A 23764-nucleotide genomic window follows, 5' to 3' on the forward strand; every position below is an offset into this window, starting at 1 on the left:
AGGTCAGACGGTGCTGCCTTTGCAACACCCTGGGGTTACTCTTAGTGTCCTGACCAGAACCCACTATGGCTATTCTCATTTTATTCTTCCTACTTAGCATATGTTGCCTTTGGGTGAGTTGTCTTTCACTTCCTGTCCTGAACTTTTGAGAGTTGCTGAAACTGCCAGATCATGGTATGTTGTGCTTCATTCCAGAGGTAGCTGCATTCCACAGCTGGTTGGAATGGTGGCCTGAGAAGCACGTTAACTCTGCCTCTTAAGGGTGAAAGGTACTATAAAAATGTAAAGGGTTGGTTATAAACATGTTTCTTATGTTGTGAGGCCCCTCTCTTCTTTATCTTTTTTTTGTTTGTTTGTTTGTTTTGTTTTTTAAGGGAGGAAAATGAGACGCCCTTCACAGAGTCAGATAAACAAAAGGAAGCTGTTTCTCCGTAGAGTTTCTTTGCAGTGGATAAAGCTCATTGATAAATGTTTGGAAGCTCCCTGCTGGGCAACCCCACACCTCCTGCAGCTGTAAGTGTGACCCTCATCTCTTTGAAAAAGGAAAGAGGGGACAGGAAACAGATCATACGCAACCTGGTCAGAGCCACTAAAAAGAAGTATGTTCAGTTGTGGCTGGGACACCTTCACTGACCTGCTGTCACCCTTGTGGAAACCCTGTGGTGTATACTAAACTTATATTGTTTCTGCTCTTCTTTCCACTGGTGCTACAAGAGAGAAAGCAGCAGAATTTTTCAGGTCTCTCTTTCAAAAAACAAATTAAGAGTGGAGTAGAGAAACTAGAAATTGGTGATTAAAAAAAAAAATCCACATTTGAGGTATCGGAAAAGCAATATGGGCAAAGAATCATTGACAAGGCTGGTTGAAGTTAATAATGTAGTGAGATCTTATAAGGGTTGTAATCTGTGCTGTTTCATGAAAATCATTAGGGGGGAAATTAAGAAAAAAAAAATCAGAATCTTTAAGAAAGCAAAGAGGGAGAGTGAGTAGCCTAGGACCCCACTCAGCTTGGGAGAATTACCACCTCTGTCATGCGCACCATCCCAATGGCATGGGAGAGCTCGTTTAGAAGAGCCCTTTTTAAGAGCTGCTCAATTCCATAAGCCTCTGTCCTGGAGTCTCTCCTTGCTTGTAATGCTTTGGTTCCCTCCTTCTCTTTCTAGGATCCTGTCAGACATGGAGCCTCCCTTGCCTTCAGATGCTCAGGAGAACCTTCTCTATCTCTCCTCCATCTACACCCAAGAAGGAGACTCTCTCTCCAGTCCAGGCTCTTCTTCAGACAGCAGTGGGCAGCCAATTTACACCATTGAGAGCTTACAGTGGAAGGCCAGACAGGAGAGTCAGGCCAAAGGCCAGAGGGTGGAAAGGCGAGAAACTGTACTGGGTGGTGTTGGTGATGAAGAAGACAAGGGGGAGGAGGAAGCTGAGGAAGAAGAGATGGAAGCTGAGCCAACGCCTTTGGAGGAACTTCTTCATGCTGATAACATGATGGTTATTGCTGAGAAAAGGGCAGCGCTGCATGGGTCCATCTGGCAGATCAGTGCAGGTAAAAGTGATTTTAAGACTTACTCTGATGTCCTGGGTCTTTTTGTCACCACTAAATGTAAATTGAAACGCACAGTGGCCCCTCAAACCTCTCAGCCTGGTTAAGACTGAAGCGTACTTCAAATCCATGTTAAAGCTAAACCCTGTAAACTGTTTTTTCACAGCCTGCCACTTATAGGCATCTCCCTTCTCGTGGCTCCCATAACGCTGTGGTTACTTTTTACAGGTACACACAGTTAATGCTTCATTAACTTTCATATCACTGTACTTAAAATTCCACTTCACCTAGTTGGTGGAGAAGGGTGTGGGCTAGTAGTGAGCAGTAAAGAAAATATGAACATTTCATGGACTTTGGCAGTACATGCTGAAAGCCTCCCCTTATCAGACCAAGAGTTCATTAAAAATGTTATTTATGTATTTCCAGTGATGTGCAAAGTGCTTTCCATACAAGTACCATGCTTCAGGAAGCTTGCAATATACACAGCCAGCATGCAAATGGATGAATACCAACACCACCCAGTACCCCGCACACTAAACCCAACAACTGGAATTAGACCAAAGTTTTACAACCCTTAAGAGATTAAACTATTGTGTTTAGGGCAGTTTAGCAAGCACATTGTTAGTTATAAGACTACTCCCCACTACTATTGAACACTTATTTTTGAGGGACTAGGAGGATTTTAAGGTTTACAGGGTTCATGGAAGAAGCACAATTTGTTGAAGACTTTGGTGGGGGGATGGGATGAGGAGGAAAGAACTGGTGAGTCAGATCAGGGAAGGCATTTCAGATATGGAGCTGCATGAAAGGAGACATGGGCAACAATGCGAAAGGCAGTTCACTCAGATACTTTTCCTAAGTACGTTATTTTTTGTTTGTCTAAGCAATTACTCTTAATCAGATTGATGCTGCGTCACTGGAGCTGAATATTCAGGTGAGTGGGAGAATGAAGTAACAGTGAAATGAGCAACTTTTCCATGGTAAGCAGGAGTTGGAAACATTCGGTTCACATTCTATGGCTGGCTGGAATAGAGAACATTTTCAGTGCTGTGGTTGGTTTGCGTACATGGCTCTGCCATATTGGTTCCACTTCCAGTAGCCTGAGACAAGTGAGGTTGCTTTGTTTTACCCTTCTTCCTGCACCCCCCAACTCCATTCTCCTTTGGGCTAACATTCTTACTTGGAACATGAAATACCACTTATTTTTTTAGATTGATCAGGTTCCTGTTCTCCCCCTCCAAAGTAGCAGCCATCCCTTTATCAGGAAAGCAAACGAGTTTTGAGAAGCCTTGCTTTCCAAACAATGATATGCGACACACCTATCTTTGACTTGGCTTTTGAAATGTAGGAGATGACTTGGATTTGGCATTGTCTGCTGAACTTTGAATATGAAGTACAAACAAACAGCCTCATTACTGCTGTCCAAGTTGGCAGATAATTCCTGTGAGAGTGTGCAGCCTGTAGACTATCAGAAACTGAATAAAGGAGTAGGAAGTGGTGGGGAAGATACAACTGTGCCCATCACTGTTGTAAGACCCTACCAGTTGATAAGATAATGTGTACTTTCCAAGTTATTGCTGTGTTCCCTCTTTCACATCTCTTTCTCCCCCCCACCCTGGCCAGTCATGTGCAAAAGATTTTTTACAGGTTATTCCCCCAGCTTTTGTCTTGCTTCCCTTCTATTCTGTAGGGCAAGTTCCTGTTTTCAATTACTACTGTATTTTGCTAACACTTTCAGGCTGGGATTTTTAAAGAGACCTAAGTTCAATGTGAGATTGGTGTCAAACTCCCTTATGCTTTTTTGAAAAATCCCAGTTTGAATCCCCCTTATCTTAAGTGATCTTGTTCCAATTATCCAACTCCCACTTGGTTAAAAATATATTTCCTCTCTTCCGCTCCTGTCTTTGCTGATGGGGATACTGGCAAAGAGGTTACTGTGGATGGAAACCAAAGGAGCAAACTGCTTGGTGGCAAACATATAGCTTTCTGCTCCTTAAGATGGGGGAGTGTCTTACATGTGTGCAAGTGGCTCTTTCCATGTACTAGATCTTGGACTTTTTTAGGAATCAAATCAGGTGCTTTTCGGAATTAACACACATGAACGGCTTTGTTAGTTTTCAAATGCCACAAGTATATTAAAAAAAAAAAATCTAAATTTAAATAAAAGAAATTGCTCTAGAACGTGACTCTGAAGAAGACTTGGGGGTCATGGTGGATAATCAGCTGAAAGTGATTATCAGTGCGATGCTGAGGCTAAAGGGGCTAATATGTTCCTTAGATGAATAAATGGGAATCTCAGGTAGGAGCAGAGAGGTTATTTTACCTGTGTATTTGGCACTGATGCAATCACTTCTGGATGCTGTGTGCAGCTCTGGTGTCCACAGTTCAAGAAAGATGTTGATAAATTCGGGAGAGTTCAGAGAAGAACTATTAAAAGATAAGAAACTGTAACTTATTGTGATCGATTCAAAGAGCTCAAACTTTTAATGAAGAAGAATGCTAAAGGATGACTTGATCAGAGTCTATAAATACCTGCAACATGGGGAACAAATATTTGATAATGTGATCTTCAATCTAGCAGAGAAAGGCATAACACGATCCAGTGGTTGGAAGATGAAGCTAGACAAACTCTGACTCGAAATAAGGTGTAAATTTTTAACAGTGGGGTAATTAACCATTGGAACAGTTTTCCAAGGGTTGTGGTGGATTCTCCATCGCTGGCAACTTTTAAATCAAGATTCAATATTTTTGTACAAGATCTGCTCTAGGAATTATTTTGGGGAAGTTCTGTTGCCCAAAAGTTCTATACAGGGGGTCAGACTGGATGACAAGAATGGTCCTTTCTGGCTTTGGAATCTGTGGGGTTTAATAACTCAGAGTATCCCAAAATGTTTGGACAAGCTATACTTTGGAGAAGCAGCAGAAGTCAGAATCAAAATTTGGAGAAGTTATTCCCAAATGTGTGCTACACAATTCTTACATGAGCTATGAAATGTATGAACAGCCCACATACTGTTTTCTGAAGTTTATTTAGAAAGTGCGCACTTGTTTTGTACCATGAATGTTATTTTCCCACCCAGATGGAGTGCAGTGGAAAGACTTTCCTCTTGGGAAACTTCCAGGTCAGACAGATGACCCTGATAGCCTATTGGTGGATAGTTATTCTATGATGTCCATGCTTGATCAGCCAGTGACAAGAGACGGTGGAAGGAACTCCCCCAGTACAAAGTAAGTAATGGTATGGGTGGGGGTTTCTGCTATTATGCCACAAGTACATGTTGTTTATGCTCAGCCCTGCACCACCACAAGAAGAGTCTGAGACAGCTGTTCCTGTTAATAGCTGTAGCAGTTTGAGAAATGTTTAATTGTTCTCTCTCTCTCCACTAGCATTTCATTGACCTGTAGTTTGAGGATGCAGGAAGAGGCCAGAGAGGGTTACTTAAAAAAAAAAAAAAAGGGGGGGGGTCTGTTTTGAGCAAAGTGGCTGAATCTCACAGGAAAAAGGCAGGGGCATAGAGACCTTTACCTTGACAAGATCAATTAACACGGTAATGTGGCAGTCCAAATTGTATTATTTTAACCACTGGCAAATGCATTCAGTGATGTCACTGGGTAAAATATGCTGTCCCAGCACCTACTATCACTACCTCCTACCCAGATCCCTCAAGTTAAGTTAAAAATCCAAGTAACCAGAACAGCCACTCTATGATGTGATGTGGTCAGGATGCCTTTAATGGAAAGAAGCATGATCTTGTGGCTTAAGCACAGCACTGGAAGCCAGGAGACCTGGGTGTTGTGTTCCTGGCTCTCGCACTTACTCACTGCTTAATCATAGGCAGGTCATTTAACCGCTTTGTGCATCATTTTTCCCATATTAGCCTATCTTGCATGGGATAGGTGTTGAGACTTAATGAACAAGTGTTTATAAAAGCACTTTGAGGTACTCTGGTGAAAAGAACTAAAAGAAAAATCAATCTTATCACAGGGGGCTACAGGAAATGAGTAACTGCAGAATGTGTGTCATAATATAGAATGGTGCTTCTTTTACATAACCATGGAGATGACTATACCTGGAAATTGGTGTGAGCAAACAAACTTATCTCACTTAATATGCTCAGTGTGACTATTACAAAATGTTTACTGAATGAGTTCATTAACAATGTAGTAGTCTCAGCTATCCAGTCTCTGGTTAACCACAGGTGAGTCAGGCATCCCTGATGGCTATTCTCTTCATGCTTTGTTTCCCTGTGAGACTTTGTGTGTGCTTCTATAAACCTTCAGAAAATCAGGGCTGCGTATAATGGGACGAAAGTTATCTTTGCCTGGCAGTGACATGCACACCCTCTGAATCTCATCCAGCATCTCACTATGAATCTTTAGAAAGCAGTGGCAGTCATTTTCTGAATGGAGGAATCTTACCCTACACTAATGTTTGTCCCCTATATCTAGCAAGAATAATTTTGAGAGATTTTTTTTTTGTAATTGCCGCCATTATAAAAGCAGCTTTTTTCTTTTTTTCTGTCTGAGAATCTGTGTGTTGTCTCTTTTTGCACCTCAGGGTTGGTTTTTTTTAACCTGTTGGACAGTTAAATGCAGTTACATCTGTGGAAAGATGAACCTAATTGTCACATGCACAGTTTCAGTACAATCCTGCTGAGGAAACCAGCTCCTGGCAGTCCCATCTTCATCCCCCCATATGTCCCACCCCTTCCTCTGTCGTCCTTTAAAAACAAACAAACAAACAAAAAAACCAGCAGTGGTGGGTTTTTGCTGTATCCCATCAGGGAAGCTATTGTTTTTCACAGACTGTGATGAATGTTTGGAGTTGAATTTTCAAACCTGTTGTGGCTGTGTTAGAGATCAAGGATTAGACTCTCAGTTGATATAAACTGAAACAGCACCATTGACTTCAAAGAAACTACACAATTTATACTAGCCAAAGATCTGGCCCCCCCTGGGTTGCACCCAGCCTCAGTGAAGAATTACAGGATGTGCTGGAGATGGTGGTAGTACTGGAGGAAGCTTTAGCTGAGTCTTTTCTTCTAGGGAATGGGACCGCTCTGGTTAATGTGGAGTTATCAATTCCATTTTAAGATTTTTTTAACTTGGCTGTGGTATTTGCCCTGTTAATCCAGTAGCTCCGCCTTGGCAAGGCTGTTTCACTGTCCAGTCAATTTTGTCTCTTACATTGCAGTACAGGGGCACAGAAACTCTTTCTTCTTCGAAAACAAAATATAAGTAAATGGCAGTTCCTACATTCCTACGCATTGCATTTGTGATAGCTACCACACTTTTAGACCTGTGATTCTCAAACTGGTCTGTAAAGCCTGTCCTAGTGTTCTGGAGAAGGAAACATGAGATCCATATATTTCAGGATTGGGGTGTTGGGAGAGTGAGAGGGTCTGTGAAGTCTCTTGCACATCATTGGTCCACAGAATGAACAAGATACAGAACAATTGTTGGTGTCTTTCAGGCTATGGAACATACAAACAAGTTCTTACCTCAGGCAAAAAGAAGCCCTCAGTAAAGAGACCAAGTGGATTGTGGTTTTCTGCATGCAGTTCAAGGCATTTTGTTCACTTGGTTACTGTAACAGAAGCAGCTATGGCAATTTACAGTTGCTATGGAATAATTCATGCTCATTAGATATTTCTGTAGTGTTAGCTGACCTTTCTGAGCTGGCTTTGGATTTTGCTGTGAGTTGCATCAGGTTAACCCTTGGAGAGTGACAGCCCCATTTTCCAATTGGAACTCCTCAATTTATCCATTATTAGCTCAGTCTGCCTAAGTCATAGAAACTCAAAGAAGAGCTCTGTGTAAGCTTGAAAGCTTTTCTCTCAACAACAGAAGTTGGTCCAATAAAAGATATTCCCTTCCCCACCTTGTCTCTGTGACAGTAAGCACAGATGGTCAGCTGAATGGAGCCACAATAGTACACTTTTCTCTTAGTCAGCACCAAGGACTGTGTTGCTGCTTGATTGGTCAGGGTAAAATTAGACATTGGTGTGTTTGCTTCCATTTAAAGGGAGATCTCCAACCCCTCAGACCTGTAGCCTGCTGCTTGTTTTCGAAGTCACCCAAGGCATGAACTCTAATCATCAGGACATGTTTCATGTAGGGTAAATATTGGAATTTAGAGATCTATTTTTAATTAAATCTCTGTATCCCAAAATTGATACTGCTGGGTAGGGAGCCTTTACCTTGAAGAATATAACATCCAGCTGTATAACTAGTATTTAGATTGATGAGAGAAGACATCAGAATGGGGAGCTGTGGTAGAACTTTAGATTTGTCAAATTGACAGCAAATGCTCTGATAGGAGACTGGTTGCTTGTTCTTTAATGGTCATTCATTTCCCATCAGTAGATTTAAGACTTGTCTACACGGCCCCACATTCGGACTACTGGGGCATGAATTGCAATGTGTGCCAAAGCACTGCATTTTAACTCCCCCGTGTAGCTGTTGCAGGCATGAACTAAAAGGTGCGTGGTTCACATTAACATAGTTCTGTTTGAAGATCATTTATATTAACATGAACTACATAGTTTTTAGTTCATGCCTGCGGCATCCACAGGGGGGAGTTACAGCATACCACTATGGGGCACGCTGAGGTTCATCTCCCTCCCGCTCCAGTCGAAACTGCAGGGTCATGTGGACAAACTCTTGGTTTTGCTATACAGTATAGACTCCTGCTTATGGAGGCTGCAATCAAATGCATGAAAGAATGGTGTGATTCATTCCTCAGGTTTGATTGCAACTTGTTATTCTAGATGCCAGCTGCAGAATATGCCCTTTGATTCAACCCAGGTAGGCATAATAGACATACTGTAGTCCAAACATATTTCCCAGAATTGGTGGTGATACAGCTTTTCTGAAGTGTAGGGAATAATAGCTACCCTACAATCCCACTGTCTGGGACACTGCCATTTGCGGTCTACATGTGAAGGAATTCCCATGTATAGAAACTCATCAGTCCATTGGTTAAAATGTCTGGAACTTGGATTGTATTAAAGTTTGCCTGTAGCTAGCTGTAAATGTACAATCCCTGCCTCTGTAGCACACAGTGTTTTCCTTCATTAGCAAAATTCAGTAATGTTTACGATTTTTATGGGCTTGATTATGATGCATCTGAGTTCAGAGTGCCTTGCCAGCGAACTCAGTGGGAATAGTAGGGGACCCTAATATGGAAAGCTGATTCCTTAGAACTTTGGTCTCTTAGTGCAGAGAGTATCTTATTTGATAAGAAATTTTTTTAAACTTGTCAAGGAGCCCTATAACCAGGTGCTGTGGCATGTGCCTGTAATCCCAGGTATTTGGGAGGCTGAGGCTGGTAGATCACTTGCGCTCAAGGGTTCTGGGCTGCAGTGCGCTATGCGGATTGGGCATCCGGTGCCACTGACAGCCTGACCAGGAATGGCTAGGACAACACGAAAGACGTGATTGGCACTCTCTTTGTCAGGGCTGATAGACCAATCGATCAAGGTGACCAGGGCGCCTATGATCATTTCTTCCCCTACATCTTAACCACATTCCAGGTGATTTAGTACATCTTTGTAGATAGGGTTTGAAACAGTTATCAAACACTTGCTAGCTAATGGACTAAATCTACTAGCTGGAGGCTAACATAAAAGACTTGCAGAAGAGTGGAGTAGCCCAGTACGTCCTGATGCCTGGGGAGGGCGTGGGGGAGAACAGGCATGAGCCATTGCTATAAGGTTCTCTGTCTGTCTTGTTGCCCTTTTCTTCTTGTTGTCCGATATGTTTAGAATTCCTCCTGTCTGCTAGATGAACCGGGAGTTTATTTTTTCTCCGTTCCTGACCACACCCAGCTACTGCAAAATGCAGGGGGGAATAGGGTGACCAGATGTCCCGATTTTATTGGGACAGTCCCATTATTTGGGGCTTTTTCTTGTATAGGCGCCTATTACCCTCCACCCCCTGTCCCGATCTTTCATACTTGCTGTCTGGTCACCCTAGGGGGAAGTCTCTGCTCTCCTCCTTGTGGGAGGGAGGAATGGGCATTGAAGGTCTCTACAGCTTTCCACCCTTCCTTTCAGAGCTGCTGGAAACGAGAGGGGAATCTCTCCCCACCCTTCATGCTCTCTTCTTCACCCTCCCCCATTCCCCAGTCACTCCTACACCTCATAATGTTAAGGGACAGTGAAAGCTAACAGAGATTTGCTTTTTGCTGAGTTGCTGGAAGCAAACACAAGAGGCAGCAATTCTCTCCTCCATTGTTTGAAAGAGGGGAGGAGGGGAAGAACAAACACTCATCACCATAAAGTGCCTCCCTCAGACACTAAGTTCATGCTTTTAGTACTGCTGTGGGAGCCATTCACGCAGCTGATAGGCATCTGGTTATTGTCACAGCTGCTTTCTTATCAGCAATGGCGTTAACCACATTCTGGTCACTTTCACTCCACTCCTGCCAGCTTTCACCCACTCCTCACAGAATGTGTCCGACTTGCCAACATCCGCTGCAGTTTTCAAGCATTGCTTATCCTTGTACTAGAATTGTACACAGTTATCTAACGTTGGCTGTAGTGTCTGAGCTGTAGGAATCCTACAGGCAGTGTTTCCAATTTGTGTGATTGTGGAAGGGTAGATTCCAGGGGCACCAGAACAGGGGAGGCCAGGGCCCCATCACTTTTAGATGCTTTTTACTGGCCATAAGGGTGAGCGATGGGATGCTGGGGGTTTGTAGAGAGGAGTGAGCTTAGGGTGGTGCAGGGGCATGGCCTCAGGAGAAGGGGCAGCACGGGGGCCTCCCCCCCTTTTAGGGAGCTTCCGTTGCTCCTTGTAGACTCAGCATTGGTGTGCCCTCTCATGGCTGGGCAGCTCTCAGCTCTCACGGCCCTGCAGATAGTCAGTCCGGCCCTGCAGTGGTCCATCCCCTCTCAAGACTTGGTCCTGCAGCCAGGTCACATTTAGTCCCATCCCTTCCAGTGTAACACAGTACAACAAGAAATTCCAAAACCTTGCATCAGGTCTCTGGTTTTGCACCCAGCAGTCATCACACCACCTCTCAAGGCTCTGAATTTTCATTATGTGCATCATCAGGGGCTTGACACCACCTTCTTAGTGGCTGGTAGGGGAACCTAGACCCATCCTCTACACAGGGACCCCTGGATGAGCAGCCAAGTTGTGCCAAACACACTCCTGCCTCCCTTCCTACCATAACCTTTGTCACAGCTCCTTCTGGGCTCTTTGTAATAAGAAACACCATCCAGGGCTTCTCCCCACAGGTCTGGTTTCTCATCCTGGTGTCAGGGTCAACCACGAGAGCTTGCTTCAGTCATGTGTATTCAGCTATCTTCCCTCTCTAACCTTCTTCCTTACCCTGCAGGAGCCTTCCTGTTCACCACAGGTCTCTCCACTAACAAAACAGTGACTACAGATTTCTTGCCTCTCTCCCTGGAGCACCTGTCTATGGTGTACTACCTCTCTTTACAGCCATTACCCAGCTGGGCATCATCTTTAATTAGGGCTGGCCCACCTTCCAGGTATGGCCAGCTGGATTAATTGGTCTTTCAAGCCCACATTAACCCTTTCACCACTATATGGGGTATATATACCATCACATAGATTGACAAGAAGGAAAAAACTCTTTGCATTTAGAGCCTGTGAACAGTTCCTTACAAGTAGAAAGTAGAAATGGCTTTAGACACATGGTTCTTGCTCACCTGCTGTTTTGAATATTGTATTCTCTTAGCATTGCTGCACCTGATTACTCTTCCTCATTTCTTTAGCTGCTTATGTGAAATTCATTTGCTGTATTAAATACTGTGAGGTAGCTGAAGCTATTGTAATTGCACAACAAAAGGAAGTAGCAGGTGAATACTATGATACTACTGCTAGCAACTGTTCCTTTCCCACGGAAGTTGATGGAACATCACCTTTGGTACATCAGAGTTGGACTGGCCATGTTGATTAAGTGGATTTTGGGGCATATAATAATTTATCAGCAGGGGCTATAGACATTTTCAGGGTAAAACCTGCCAGAGTTACCTTGCCAAAACGAGAACTTCTAGAGTGATTTTTTCTCCCTCTTGTATTTGTTGATACAACTTTTAAATGCTACACACCATTTGTGTCCTTAAATGGATAGTGCACTTGTGCAGCAAGGCTTACTATGTGTAAAGTATTTTGAGAGTCTTGGTTGAAAGACACCAAATAATTGCAAAAAAATTATTATTTATTTTAAAGCCAAAACTAAGGACAGTCAAATATGTTTCTTAAATGAAAATGATGAGCAAGTAAAAGCTGTGTCTCTAAAAAGCAGTCGCAACATGAAGAAATCCTTGGCAAACCCTTTGGGAGACTTTCCCCCAGACTGCATAATTTTTATAGAATGTTACTTGTCAAGATTTAAACGCCTCCTCCTTATAACTGACTTTGCAGTTGTTTCATGGGCTGTTAAGAGAATATTTAAAAAGTCAGGCTTGTAGTTGGTCCCAACTGACCCTTCCAGCCTGGAGAGGGCAGGTATATGGGTAAAAAGCCACCTGTGTCTTTAGAGTCATTGTACTTTTAAAACAGTAAAGAAAAGGGGTTTATGTGGGTAATTTGGTACAGAAGTGGATTTCCAACCTCCTAGGCAATCTTTCTTTCTTTTTAAAGTGTCCTTTGCAATGTGGCGTTCAATTGTCTATCACAGTAGTGACCCCTAGCAGAACGTATTTGTCTTTATTTCTGAACATCAAGGCCTTCAGAAGTCATTCACTGTGCTTCCCTACTTAGGACTTCACCCCAAATAACAAATTCAAAGAAATGCTTTTTTCTGTCTCTCCACAGATGACCTCTGACAATCTGCCATGGTTTCCATAGACTGAAATAAGGGGTAAACTTTGCTTGACACACAAAACAGGACAGAGATTTAAAAAAATTGATTCCTGTCGGGTAGGGATGTCCATTGGTAAAATGATTGACTTATCAGCATGTCGAGCAGTGAGCAGCTGACATTGCTGTAGAACAGAAAAACAGAATAGAAATTAGTTTGTTGGTAAAACTAAAGACCCAGATGAACGTTTTCCTTCAAGCGGATAACTGGAATGTTTACTGTATAATGGGGGGTCTCAAAGTCCCAGCCCGCGGGCTATCTGCAGCCGAGAACCTCCCCAATGTGGCTTGCAGGGCTCCAGCAATTTTGGAGATGGGTCTTTCTCTTGGCCCCACCTGCCACCCCCAGGCACTCCCTCCCCGGGCGATTTAAAATGGCCCGGGGCCCACCCACCACCAGCAGTGCAGTGGAGCTGAGCGGCTTCCTGCGCGCTTGGTCCATGTGGCTGCCGGCCCCAGGGCAGGGTGGGGCTGCGCCTCCACGCACTGTCCCCACCCCGAGCGTCCCTGCGGCCTCTGGGAAGCTGCGGGGGTGGTGCCTGGGGGCAGCAGCACGTGGAGGCCCCCTGGCCTGCCTCACCTTGGAAACCCAGGTAAGCACCGAACCCTCCAACCCCCTCTCAGAGCCTGCACCTCCACCTGCCCCCAAACTCCGTCCCAGAGCCTGCACTCAGCACTCAAACTCCATCCCGGAACATGCACCCCAGACCCCCTCCCCAACCCAAACTCCCTCCCAGAGCCTTAGGCGGGGGCGGGTTCTGGGCGGCATGAGTGACATTACTGGCCCGCTGGGAGGATTTGAGGACTGGCACTGGACCTAAGGTTAATTGAGTTTGAGACCCCTGGTGTATAACGTAGCTATGGAACAACAGACAGGAAACATTGGTAAAGATACTTCACTTGGGAGAAGCCTTAAAATATCTCCTGAGTTCTTAAGCTAGTACTGTAACTTCTTCCACCCCAATTGCACTCTCTCATCCACAGCTCTTACCTTGACTGGAGAATAAATGACTGATAATCAGAGTGATGTTGTATTTTTGGTGGGAAAATTTACGGAAAAGTGGATGTGCACATTTGCTTGATCCAGGAGGATGAAACCTAAACGGGCTTTACAGGGATGCATACTGTGCTGGCAGATATATGCATGTAGTGCCTTCACTTCCACCCCAGAAAGTCATGCAGAGTTTTAATAATGCTTGGGTGAAAGCCCCCAGAATCTTCCAGTGTCCCACAAATGACAATGTGGGGATCTGACCCATTTTAGCTGTTTTCGCTGTACTTTCAAACTCTCTGCTAACTTCCTGCCTGCAGCAAAATGTTCTTTAGGTGCATGCATCATTCCCCTTGAAATCCCCATAATGATTCTCCTCTCAGCAATAGAATAACTAATGACACATGGCGTCTAGTTTATCTACATATCTGCATCCATCCAGAGAGCTTTTGTATGTGTGTCTCTCTCTCTCCCTCCTCTCTTTCTTGTTTTGTAAGATACTGGGGGAGGGATGTTTGTTTGTTTTTTGTCTCTTGATGTATAATTTGTCAGTGCTCAGTAATTTGGTGTAGCAGGGGTGTTGCAGAAGTGAATGCAATAGGTGATAGCAGAATACAGGCCTCAGTTCAGTAGTAAGTGTGAATTTGTGACAGAGTTGTTGGTGTGAGGGGGTGTTTTGTTCAGAGTGGAGTGAGGAGGAAGGATGCTGGTCAGTCATTCTTATGATCTGAAAGGCTACAGATAATCCTGAAGAGAGCAGTAACTGCTTCTTGAGATAAGTTCCCAGTAGGCTGGGGGAAACTTTGTGGTGGTGCTTGGGGGAGAGGCCTTGACTGGTGGGGTTTATAGAAGCAGCCATAAGGAAAACCAACGATACACAACGAATGATACCTTTGGAAATGTCGTTTCTCTGTGACTCAGGCTTTTATTTTTTTAATGTCTTGTGGTTGGGAGTGAGGGTTATTTACCTCTTTTATCTTCAGCTTTCTGCTCTCCCCAGCATCTCTTGGAAGTGAAAGAGGAAGAGGGCAAGTGACGTATAGGATGCAGCTGCCTTCCTGAAGAAATCACCTAACAGCTGACTTCAGCTGCAGCTTCTTGCAATTACAACACAGCAGAAACTAGCCCACACATAGAACTGCACTGCAGAAGACATGCAGCTTGCGGTACCTGCTTTATGTAACCTAAAGTCAGGCTAGATGATTACAATGGTTCTTTCCAGCTTTATAATCTATGAATCTGTTCCTTATGCTTCTTGAGCACCTCTTATTGAAGTGGTACCCAAAGCAATTTGTAAACTGTGTATCTACGGAAATGATCTTGCCCACTGCTGAAGTGCAGCCATCTCTGGGGTGGAACTTGGCAGCGGTTTAACAGTGCACCGCAACACACATTTGTATCCTAAAAAATCAAAGATTGAAAAGGCCTTCCTGACCACATGAAGTCCACCTTCCACTCAGTGCAGCTTGTTCTCTGCAGTATTTGTCTCCAGAGTCTTTTGCAATTTAGTTTATTGGATGTTTTATTAAAAATATAATGAAAACAATTAGTAGTGGAACAATACTTGATGTTGAAATTACCACAGGTAGCTGTAGAAATTGTGAGTTGCTGGGAGACATACTTGAATGAGAATTCTTTGATGTCCAATTTTAAAATGGCAGTAGTGAAGAGGTGTCTGACCTTGTGAGACTCGGCTATAGCCTAATAGACGTTGCTATTGGGAGATGCTTCCAGAAAGCCTTAGTTTTTTCTTAGTATCATACCATTATTCATAATTATATCTCCTTAGTTTTTATATTCTGTATATTTGTAGGCAATTTTAGGGCAGTATACAAGAGCCAAAGAGTTAAATAGTTTTGTGGGTTGATAGGGTCTTCTTTAAATGCTATTTATGTGGTATGCGTTGTACAAGATACACAAGACAATCCCAGCCTGAAACAGCTTACAGTTCAAAGGATAAACACAGAAGTCTGGAACTCTGGGAATCCCATAGGATGGATAAAGTTGGAATTTTTATATGAACTCCTGGTAGGCATTGCAAAGGAAGAGAGTCAGTCTTTATGCAGGATTTAAATGAGAAGATGGTGGCTATGTGAACAGGTATGGTGGGAGGGTATTTCTTCATATTGTATGTTTGGCACAGACAGGAGTGGGAAAAGACAACAAACTGTGTGTCAGAACTGGCATTGTTGATGAAGGTGAGGGATAGGGGAAGATGAGCTGAGCACTGAGTCTGAAGTCTTTCGTGGGAGTCTTCCTTGTGCACCCATCTCCATGTATTTGTGAAAAGTGTGTGATGAATCATTTCTCTATCTTGTAATTTGTAGCCACCTTTTTTTTTTTTTACTTACAAATATAGATTTGATACTGGCCACTAACTCCACAATCTCAGGCAGTGGAGGGCAGATTACCAGATGGTGTGTCGCAGCTCAAAGCTGCGGCAGGGAAATAAATTAAGAATTACTGTGGGCCCTAAAGGAAGAATTTCACCTGACTTCGAATTCAGTGGATGCCTCTGGCTACTGGTGGTTTAGGAACGGTGCTGCTGAGTCTTGAATCCCTTCCCATTTCCTCAAGTAGGGACTGCTCTTTGCACATAGGCAAGCAGAGCCTTTGGTTTTCTCACCTCTCTGTTACTCTTATCACTGTTTTCTCCATACTTGCCTGAGAGCAATAGCTGTGCTGGCAATAAGATAGCCAGAAGGGAATCTGTCTGTGGGTGGCTGGGCATAGCTGCTAGCATGGCACAGCCTTGCAGATCATGTCAAAAGGTAGTTTTGACATTTCAGAAATAGGATTCATTTTTAATAGTCTTGCTTAATCACTGGATTTCAGTGCCCTTGAGCGATGAGTCAGCAGGAAAGACACTGCAGTCTGTATCTAAACCCAGGGGTTTCATCAAATAGTGTCAGTAGAGAACATACACTTACTGTGGAGGACGCTGGGTTGTAGCTGAAATTTGATCTGTCCTTGAACATGAAGAGAACAAAAATGGAAAAACTTGAAATTGACAGCACGGACTGCCGTCTGCTCTCCACAGCGCCAGAGTGCAGGTTTCAGGTGAATCCCTTAGACACTTAACTGTTAAATTTAACCGTGGTTCACATCTTTTCAACTCCAGGAAAATGAATAAGAGCTGTAAAACTTACTGTTTGAAGGTCTTCTCACAACCTGGTAGTGTCTTGACTAGTTTCAACCACACGTGTGTCTTGCAGTGTTGATGGGCATAGCGTGGTTTACCTGTGTTCCCCAGTTGTTCTCCCTGGGATAAGGAAACACTGTTAAAACGTCCCCATAGAGGGTAATTTGTGCCGTGGAAAGGGTTATTTATACTGATTGTGAGGGAGCGAGCCACCATCTATGTTTGGAAATGGCCTAGAACACTGTGGGCATTGCCCAAACAATAAATTCCTTAAACAAAACTCTAAGTACACTCTGGTTTCTAGAAGTTATTTGTATGGTGGTAGGAGCCCCACTTATGGGTAAGGACTGCACTGGGCTAGGCACAAGAGACTCTCCTATGATCTAAGCAATGGGGAGTCATTGGCTGAGCCAGGAGTGACATCTACATCTCCTGACCCCCAGAGCTGCACCTTTATTTCAGAACCATCCTTCTCATTATACTGGTTTAGCATCCTGCTGACAGGTGGGAGTTCCTGATGTTATTCATGATCTGTGCCCCTTCTTGCCGAGAGCAGGGTGGTCACAACCTCAACAAGGACCTCAGTAATAGAAAATGGCTGATACAGCAAGGCTGTGAGACTTGTGCCTACTTGTATTGTGCATACCAGGTATCTCCTGGCATAGGCAGGTCTCAAGTTGACTGCTTGCTGAAATACCATGTTGCCTGATATATCTGTGTTCCCGATTCCAAAGAGCAGTTCAGCTGAAATATTATTGCACAGGTAATTCTGCATCCATTTGCATCTTTCACATTAGCAGACGTTATATTTACCTGTAGAGGGGAAAGGCAGCTTCATAGTTGATCCTGAATATTGACTGGGGACGTTCAGACACTGCAGCTCGAGTTAAAAATGAGCCAAGAGTATGGTGCCAAAGGGCACGCATCACAAGCCCTTTTTCGCGTGCTCTCATTGGCAAAGTTAAAAGTGCTTTTCAAAGTGATTTTTCTTCACTTTAGCTCTTACACAAATCACTGAGGCTTTTAAATTGCTCTTTTTCTTCCTTTCTGCAGCTCTCCTGAATCGAATGGAGGTGTGATGGAAGGATTATTGTGGACCCAGAATGACCTCCATAGAATAAAAAGTGGCCTTCAGCTCTTCTAAGCAGCCAGTTTTAGACAAGATAAGTAGCACAAAGAGATATCATGGTGATATTAAAATAGTCTATCATGCAAAAAATTCCTGGGGGAAATAAAAGTGTTTGACTATTTTATAACTTGATTTGTGCTTGAGGTCATTTGTCTATTAACTCTAGTCTATTTAACAACAAAAGTTAATTCCTACCTCTTTTTAACTGAGCTATGTGAAATATAGTTTTAGGGTTAACTTACATTGGAATCCTTCATTGTTTCTTAAACTTTTATATTTAATAAAATATTCTCCAGTTAAAAGTGAACCCTCTTCCTGGATCTTGGCTTCTCTTTTGTGTTCAATTGTTCTTGAAAAAGATACTTGATTTCCAATAGATCACTATTGAGGTCTTTCTTTTTTCAGTGAAGCACATGTTCTGGTTCCTCTCATGATTTAATCATGTACATGGCTGAATTTCTCTTGTCAGGAAAGATAGCGTCTTAATTTTTAGAAGTGGTTAGATGTAAAAGGATAACCCTGAAACAATTGTCCCTGTTCGATCAGATGTTGCCTATATGGAAACTGTGCTTAAAAGGAAAGTCAGTTTGCATAAAAATCCCAGAACTGTCCTTTGGCCTCATGGTTAATGTCTTGGGACAAGATTCTGGAACAGTTCCAAGAGAACCAGCTATCTCCAGGCTGGGTTCAGGGCTTTGATCAATGACCTGACTTTAATTAAGGTTTCTGCTCCTTACACAGCAGAACATTTAGCAAATTAAGTGATAAAGGCCCTGATGCTGCAAGGATTCACAGATCCAATTCCAGGATTCGCAAAAAGAAAAGGAGTACTTGTGGCACCTTAGAGACCCACCAATTTATTTGAGCATAAGCTTTCGTGAGCTACATCTCACTTCATCAGATACATCCGATGAAGTGAGCTGTAGCTCACAAAAGCTTATGCTCAGATAAATTGGTTAGTCTCTAAGGTGCCACAAGTACTCCTTTTCTTTTTGCGAATACAGACTAACACGGCTGTTACTCTGAATTCCAGGATTGAGGTCCTAAGTATGTGAAGGGAAATATTACAATACATCGGTGTGTTAAAATGGTGGGAAAATTTAGAGCACACCATAGTCAAGGTGCAACAGACGAGAATTTTTTCTGGAAAAGAATACAAGGCACAAGCAGCAGCTAACAGGGCTTCCTGAGTTTTAAACAAACTACTGCAAATGAAAAAACAGTGAAATCCATGCTGATTTTAAATACAAAAAAGAAGCTTACAGGAAGTGGAAGATTGGACAAATGACCAGGGAGGAGTATAAAAATATTGCTCAGGCATGCAGGAGTAAAATCAGGAAGGCCAAATCACACTTGGAGTTGCAGCTAGCAGGAGATGTTAAGAGTAACAAGAAGAGTTTCTTCAGGTATGTTAGCAACAAGAAGAAAGTCAAGGAAAGTGTGGGCCCCTTACTGAATGAGGGAGGCAACCTAGTGACAGAGGATGTGGAAAAAGCTAATGTACTCAATGCTTTTTTTGCCTGTCTTCACGAACAAGGTCAGCTCCCACTGGACAGGACAGCATGGGGAGGAGGTGACCAGCGCACTGTGGAGAAAGAAGTGGTTCAGGACTATTTAGAAAAGCTGGATGAGCACAAGTCCATGGGACTGGATGCCCTGCATCTGAGGGTGCTAAAGGAGTTGGCGGATGTGATTGCAGAGCCATTAGCCACTATCTTTGAAAACTTATGGTGATCAGGGGAGGTCCCGGATAACTGGAAAAAGGCTAATGTAGTGCCCATCTTTAAAAAAGGGAAGGAGAAGGATCCGGGGAACTACGGGCCAGTCAGCCTCACTTCAGTCCCTGGAAAAATCATGGAGCAGGTCCTCCAAGAGTCCATTTTGAAGCACTTAGAGGAGAGGAAAGTGATCAGGAACAGTCAGCATGGATTCACCAAGGACAAGTCATGCCTGACTAACCTAATTGCCTTCTATGACGAGATAACTGGCTCTGTGGATGAAGGGAAAGCAGTGGACGTGTTATTCCTTGACTTTAGCAAAGCTTTTGATACGGTCTCGCACAGTGTTCTTGCCAGCAAGTTAAAGAAGTATGGGCTGGATGAATGGACTATAAGGTGGCTAGAAAGCTGGCTAGATCATTGGGCTCAACAGGTAGTGATCAGTGGCTCCATGTCTAGTTGGCAGCCGGTATCGAGCGGAGTGCCCCAAGGGTTGGTCCTTGGGCCAGTGTTGTTCAATATCTTCATTAATGATCTGGAGGATGGCGTGGACTGCACCCTCACCAAGTTTGCAGATGACACTAAACTGGGAGGAGTGGTAGATACGCTGGAGGGACGGGATAGGATACAGAGGGACCTAGACAAATTAGAGGATTGGGCCAAAAGAAATTTGATGAGGTTCAACAAGGACAAGTGCAGAGTCCTGCACATAGGACGGAAGAATCCCATGCATTGCTACAGACTAGGGACTGAATGGCTAGGCAGCAGTTCTGCAGAAAAGGACCTAGGGGTTACAGTGGATGAGAAGCTGGATATGAGTCAACAGTGTGCCCTTGTTGCCAAGAAGGCTAATGGCATTTTGGGCTGTATAAGTAGGGGCATTGCCAGTAGATCGAGGGAAGTGATCGTCCCCCTCTATTCGACATTGGTGAGGCCTCATCTGGAGTACTGTGTCCAGTTTTGGGCCCCACACTACAAGAAGGATGTGGATAAATTGGAAAGCGTCCAGCAGAGGGCAACAAAAATGACTAGGGGACTGGAACACATGATTTATGAGGAGAAGCTGAGGGAACTGGGACTGTTTAGTCGTCAGAAGAGAAGAATGAGGGGGGATTTGATAGCTGCTTTCAACTACCTGAGAGGTGGTTCCAAAGAGGATGGATCTAGACTGCTCTCAGTGGTGGCAGATGACAGAACAAGAAGTAACAGTCTCAATGCAGTGGGGGAGGTTTAGGTTGGATATTAGGAAAAACTTTTCACTAGGAGGGTGGTGAAGCACTGGAATGCGTTACCTAGGGAGGTGGTTGAATCTCCTTCCTTAGAGGTTTTTAAGGTCAGGCTTGACAAAGCCCTGACTGGGATGATTTAGTTGGGAATTGGTCTTGCTTTGAGCAGGGGGTTGGACTAGATGACCTCCTGAGGTCTCTTCCAACCCTTTGATATTCTAGGATTCTATGAACAGGGAATGAAGCCACACAAGAAAGCAAAGTCAGGAGTGGGCTGTAAGGAAAAAGTAAGGGACAGAGATACCAATTTTTAAAAAAGTGACTGTGATTACCCATCTGGACAGACCTGCCTTTCAAAAAATAAGTGCTCAGACTTTCTGGAAAACAGATCCCATTATGGCATCTTCAGTTGAGCACTCAAAATAATCACTTCTGAAATTCTTGGCCAGCCTGGGATAAAGGTAACAAGGGCTCTTACAAATGAGAAAGTACAGATAAACAGCAAGGCCCATATTTTTAAAGGTATTTAGGCATTGATCCATTCAGCATTGCAAGGTCTAACACCTAAATACCATTAAAATTATGTGCCTAAGTCCAGTAATATAGAAGGATACGTTAGTGGTAACTTGTCCAAACTTCTTAACTTTGATAAATTTGGAAGACCTTGTAGAAAGTGACTGAAAGCAATTGAGAGAGTACTTAAAATTTTTGAACATATATAGCTCGGAAGACAGATAAGGGAGTAAGCCAGCAATTGTTGTATCTGATAGTTTTGGGGGTTTTATCAAAGCAAATGTAGCAGTTTAGAAAGGAAGGAAGTGTGATCTTGGCAAATACTATCTCATACATCTAACTTCTGATTCCTTTATCTTCTAGAAGTTCTGTTGTTTTATTAGAAACGTGCATCAAGTATTGTGAATTTAAATCTTGTCAAGCAAGCCTGGTTGCTTTCTTTACTAGAAGTACAACTGGACTGGGTGAAGGGAACATGGCAGATATGTTTTCCTAAAGCATTTGAATGTTTTTTCATCCCACATAAGATTTCCTGGAAAAGGATCATTCCTGTGCCTTGAAAGCTATCTGAAAGACTATGACCAAAGGGAAGTTATAGACAGCCAGAGCAGGTGAGGGGAGCTCCTGATAAATTGTCACCGGGATAAATATTGGGTACAGGCATGGAGTGTGAATTGTGGATTCTTGGGGGAGGAATCATAGAATATCAGGGTTGGAAGGGACCTCAGGAGGTCATCTAGTCCAACCCCCTGCTCAAAAGCAGGACCAATCCCCAATTAAATCATCCCAGCCAGGGCTTTGTCAAGCCTGACCTTAAAAACTTCAAAGGATGGAGATTCTACCAGCTCCCTAGGTAACGCATTCCAGTCTTTCACCACCCTCGTAGTGAAAAAGTTTGTCCTAATATCCAACCTAAACCTCCCCCACTGCAACTTGAGACCATTACTCCTTGTTCTGTCCTCTTCTACCACCGAGAATAGTCTAGAACCATCCTCTCTGGAACCACCTCTCAGGTAGTTGAAAGCAGCTATCAAATCCCCCCTCATTCTTCTCTTCTGCAGACTAAACAATCCCCGTCCCCTCAGCCTCTCCTCATCAGTCATGTGTTCCAGACGCCTAATCATTTTTGTTGCCCTTCGCTGGACTCTTTCCAATTTATCCACATCCTTCTTGTAGTGTGGGGCCCAAAACTGGACACAGTACTCCAGATGAGGCCTCACCAATGTCGAATAGAGGGGGACGATCACTTCCCTCGATCTGCTCGCTATGGCCCTACTTATACATCCCAAAATGCCATTGGCCTTCTTGGCAACAAGGGCACACTGCTGACTCATATCCAGCTTCTCGTCCACTGTCACCCCTAGGTCCTTTTCCACAGAACTGCTGCCTAGCCATTCGGTCCCTAGTCTGTAGCTGTGCATTGGGTTCTTCCGTCCTAAGTGCAGGACTCTGCACTTATCCTTATTGAACCTCATCAGATTTCTTTTGGCCCAATCCTCCAATTTGTCTAGGTCCCTCTGTATCCTATCCCTGCTCTCCAGCGTATCTACCACTCCTCCCAGTTTAGTATCATCCGCAAATTTGCTGAGAGCATGCCATTGAACTGTTACTCCCTTTGTCTTTGGCCAACCCACTTTCTGATAGCTTCCACATTCCTCCACCTGCGTAAGAGGGATTAAAGGCCTGAGGCTCCCCTCCAAACAGAGGTTGGGGAGCCAGGGACAGTACATCTGAATGAATTGTCCCTGGCTCCCAATGTCACAATTTGAATCCAGCAACTAATATTAGTATATTAATTAATGGAACTAATTAGAGAAGCTGCTAAGATAACTTTTTGGTTTTGAATACAGATCAGCATGACACATTGTACTGGGAAGAATGTTTTGTGTACTGACTTGATTATTGTGGTATCTACATTTATTAACATGCCCTGATGTGTCATTATAATGGTAATCCAAACAGATTAATGTGGCATGAGGACATTTTATGGAAGCACATCTTAGGGAGGCAGCAAAACAGATTTCAAATTACCTATATTATTGGGGCATGTTAATTTAGGTTTCCATTTACAGATTGACCTGGAAAAGCAATTAAAAAACCCCCTAAGAATTTTTAAAAGGGTAGGTGTTAGGTACTGATGATGTACTACTGAAATGTCCATAGAAAATAAATAAGTCTACAAATCAGTTTCTTTGCAGAATCAGCATTGTATAAAACTTTTTTTTCAAATTCAGCATAGGTTTCTTACGTAATGTGTGCATTTCCATTTCTTGACTGTTTAATTTCTTTTTTTTAAAAATGTTCTAGCATCAGGTAAGCCTCTACCCACAAGAACTCTGGTTCATGTTATCAGTAATATGATTTCTTTTTTTAATTAAAAAGAATAGGCATCTTAAAAAAAATGAGAAAGATCTGTTTCTATAGCTTACATTTCATCTGAAGGGACAAGATTATTTAAAAAGCTAGATAAAACTATTTGGGTCACTCGTATATTTGGATACAGTTGGATAGTTGATTTCTCTTAAAGATAAACTAAAATTTCTTTAAAAAAGGTAATTACGCTCTAAGAACCCAAACCATGCATAGAAAGTATTAATTTTTTAAAAAAATATTCCCTCCTTTATTTACCATTCATCATGCTCTGTGTTCAGTTTCTCTTTAAC

The 23764-nt window shown here is 43.2% G+C and overlaps 1 protein-coding gene and 1 long non-coding RNA gene across 3 annotated transcripts in view; one reads left to right on the forward strand and one right to left on the reverse strand.

Annotated features, from left to right (window-relative positions):
• LOC140917702 (uncharacterized) overlaps positions 1 to 16816 on the reverse strand; it is a 37892-nt gene extending 21076 nt beyond the window's left edge. Inside the window, exon 1 of the long non-coding RNA XR_012160953.1 lies at positions 16523 to 16816. This is a non-coding gene — a long non-coding RNA (uncharacterized LOC140917702). The remainder of the gene's footprint in view (positions 1 to 16522) is intronic.
• Positions 1 to 17926, forward strand: part of LAS1L (LAS1 like ribosome biogenesis factor) — a 47109-nt gene extending 29183 nt beyond the window's left edge. Inside the window, exons 10-13 of one of the 2 annotated variants that reach the window (XM_073361027.2) lie at positions 375 to 513; positions 1164 to 1546; positions 4624 to 4771; positions 17569 to 17926. In XM_073361027.2, coding sequence (XP_073217128.1) covers positions 375 to 513; positions 1164 to 1546; positions 4624 to 4771; positions 17569 to 17659 — 761 coding nt within the window. In that variant the 3' untranslated portion in view covers positions 17660 to 17926. The remainder of the gene's footprint in view (positions 1 to 374; positions 514 to 1163; positions 1547 to 4623; positions 4772 to 17568) is intronic. The other variant, XM_073361029.2, reaches the window with a different exon arrangement.
• Positions 17927 to 23764: the final 5838 nt, after the last annotated feature.

Source organism: Lepidochelys kempii, chromosome 9, assembly GCF_965140285.1.
Source record: "Lepidochelys kempii isolate rLepKem1 chromosome 9, rLepKem1.hap1, whole genome shotgun sequence".
Classification (NCBI taxonomy): Eukaryota; Metazoa; Chordata; order Testudines; family Cheloniidae; genus Lepidochelys; species Lepidochelys kempii.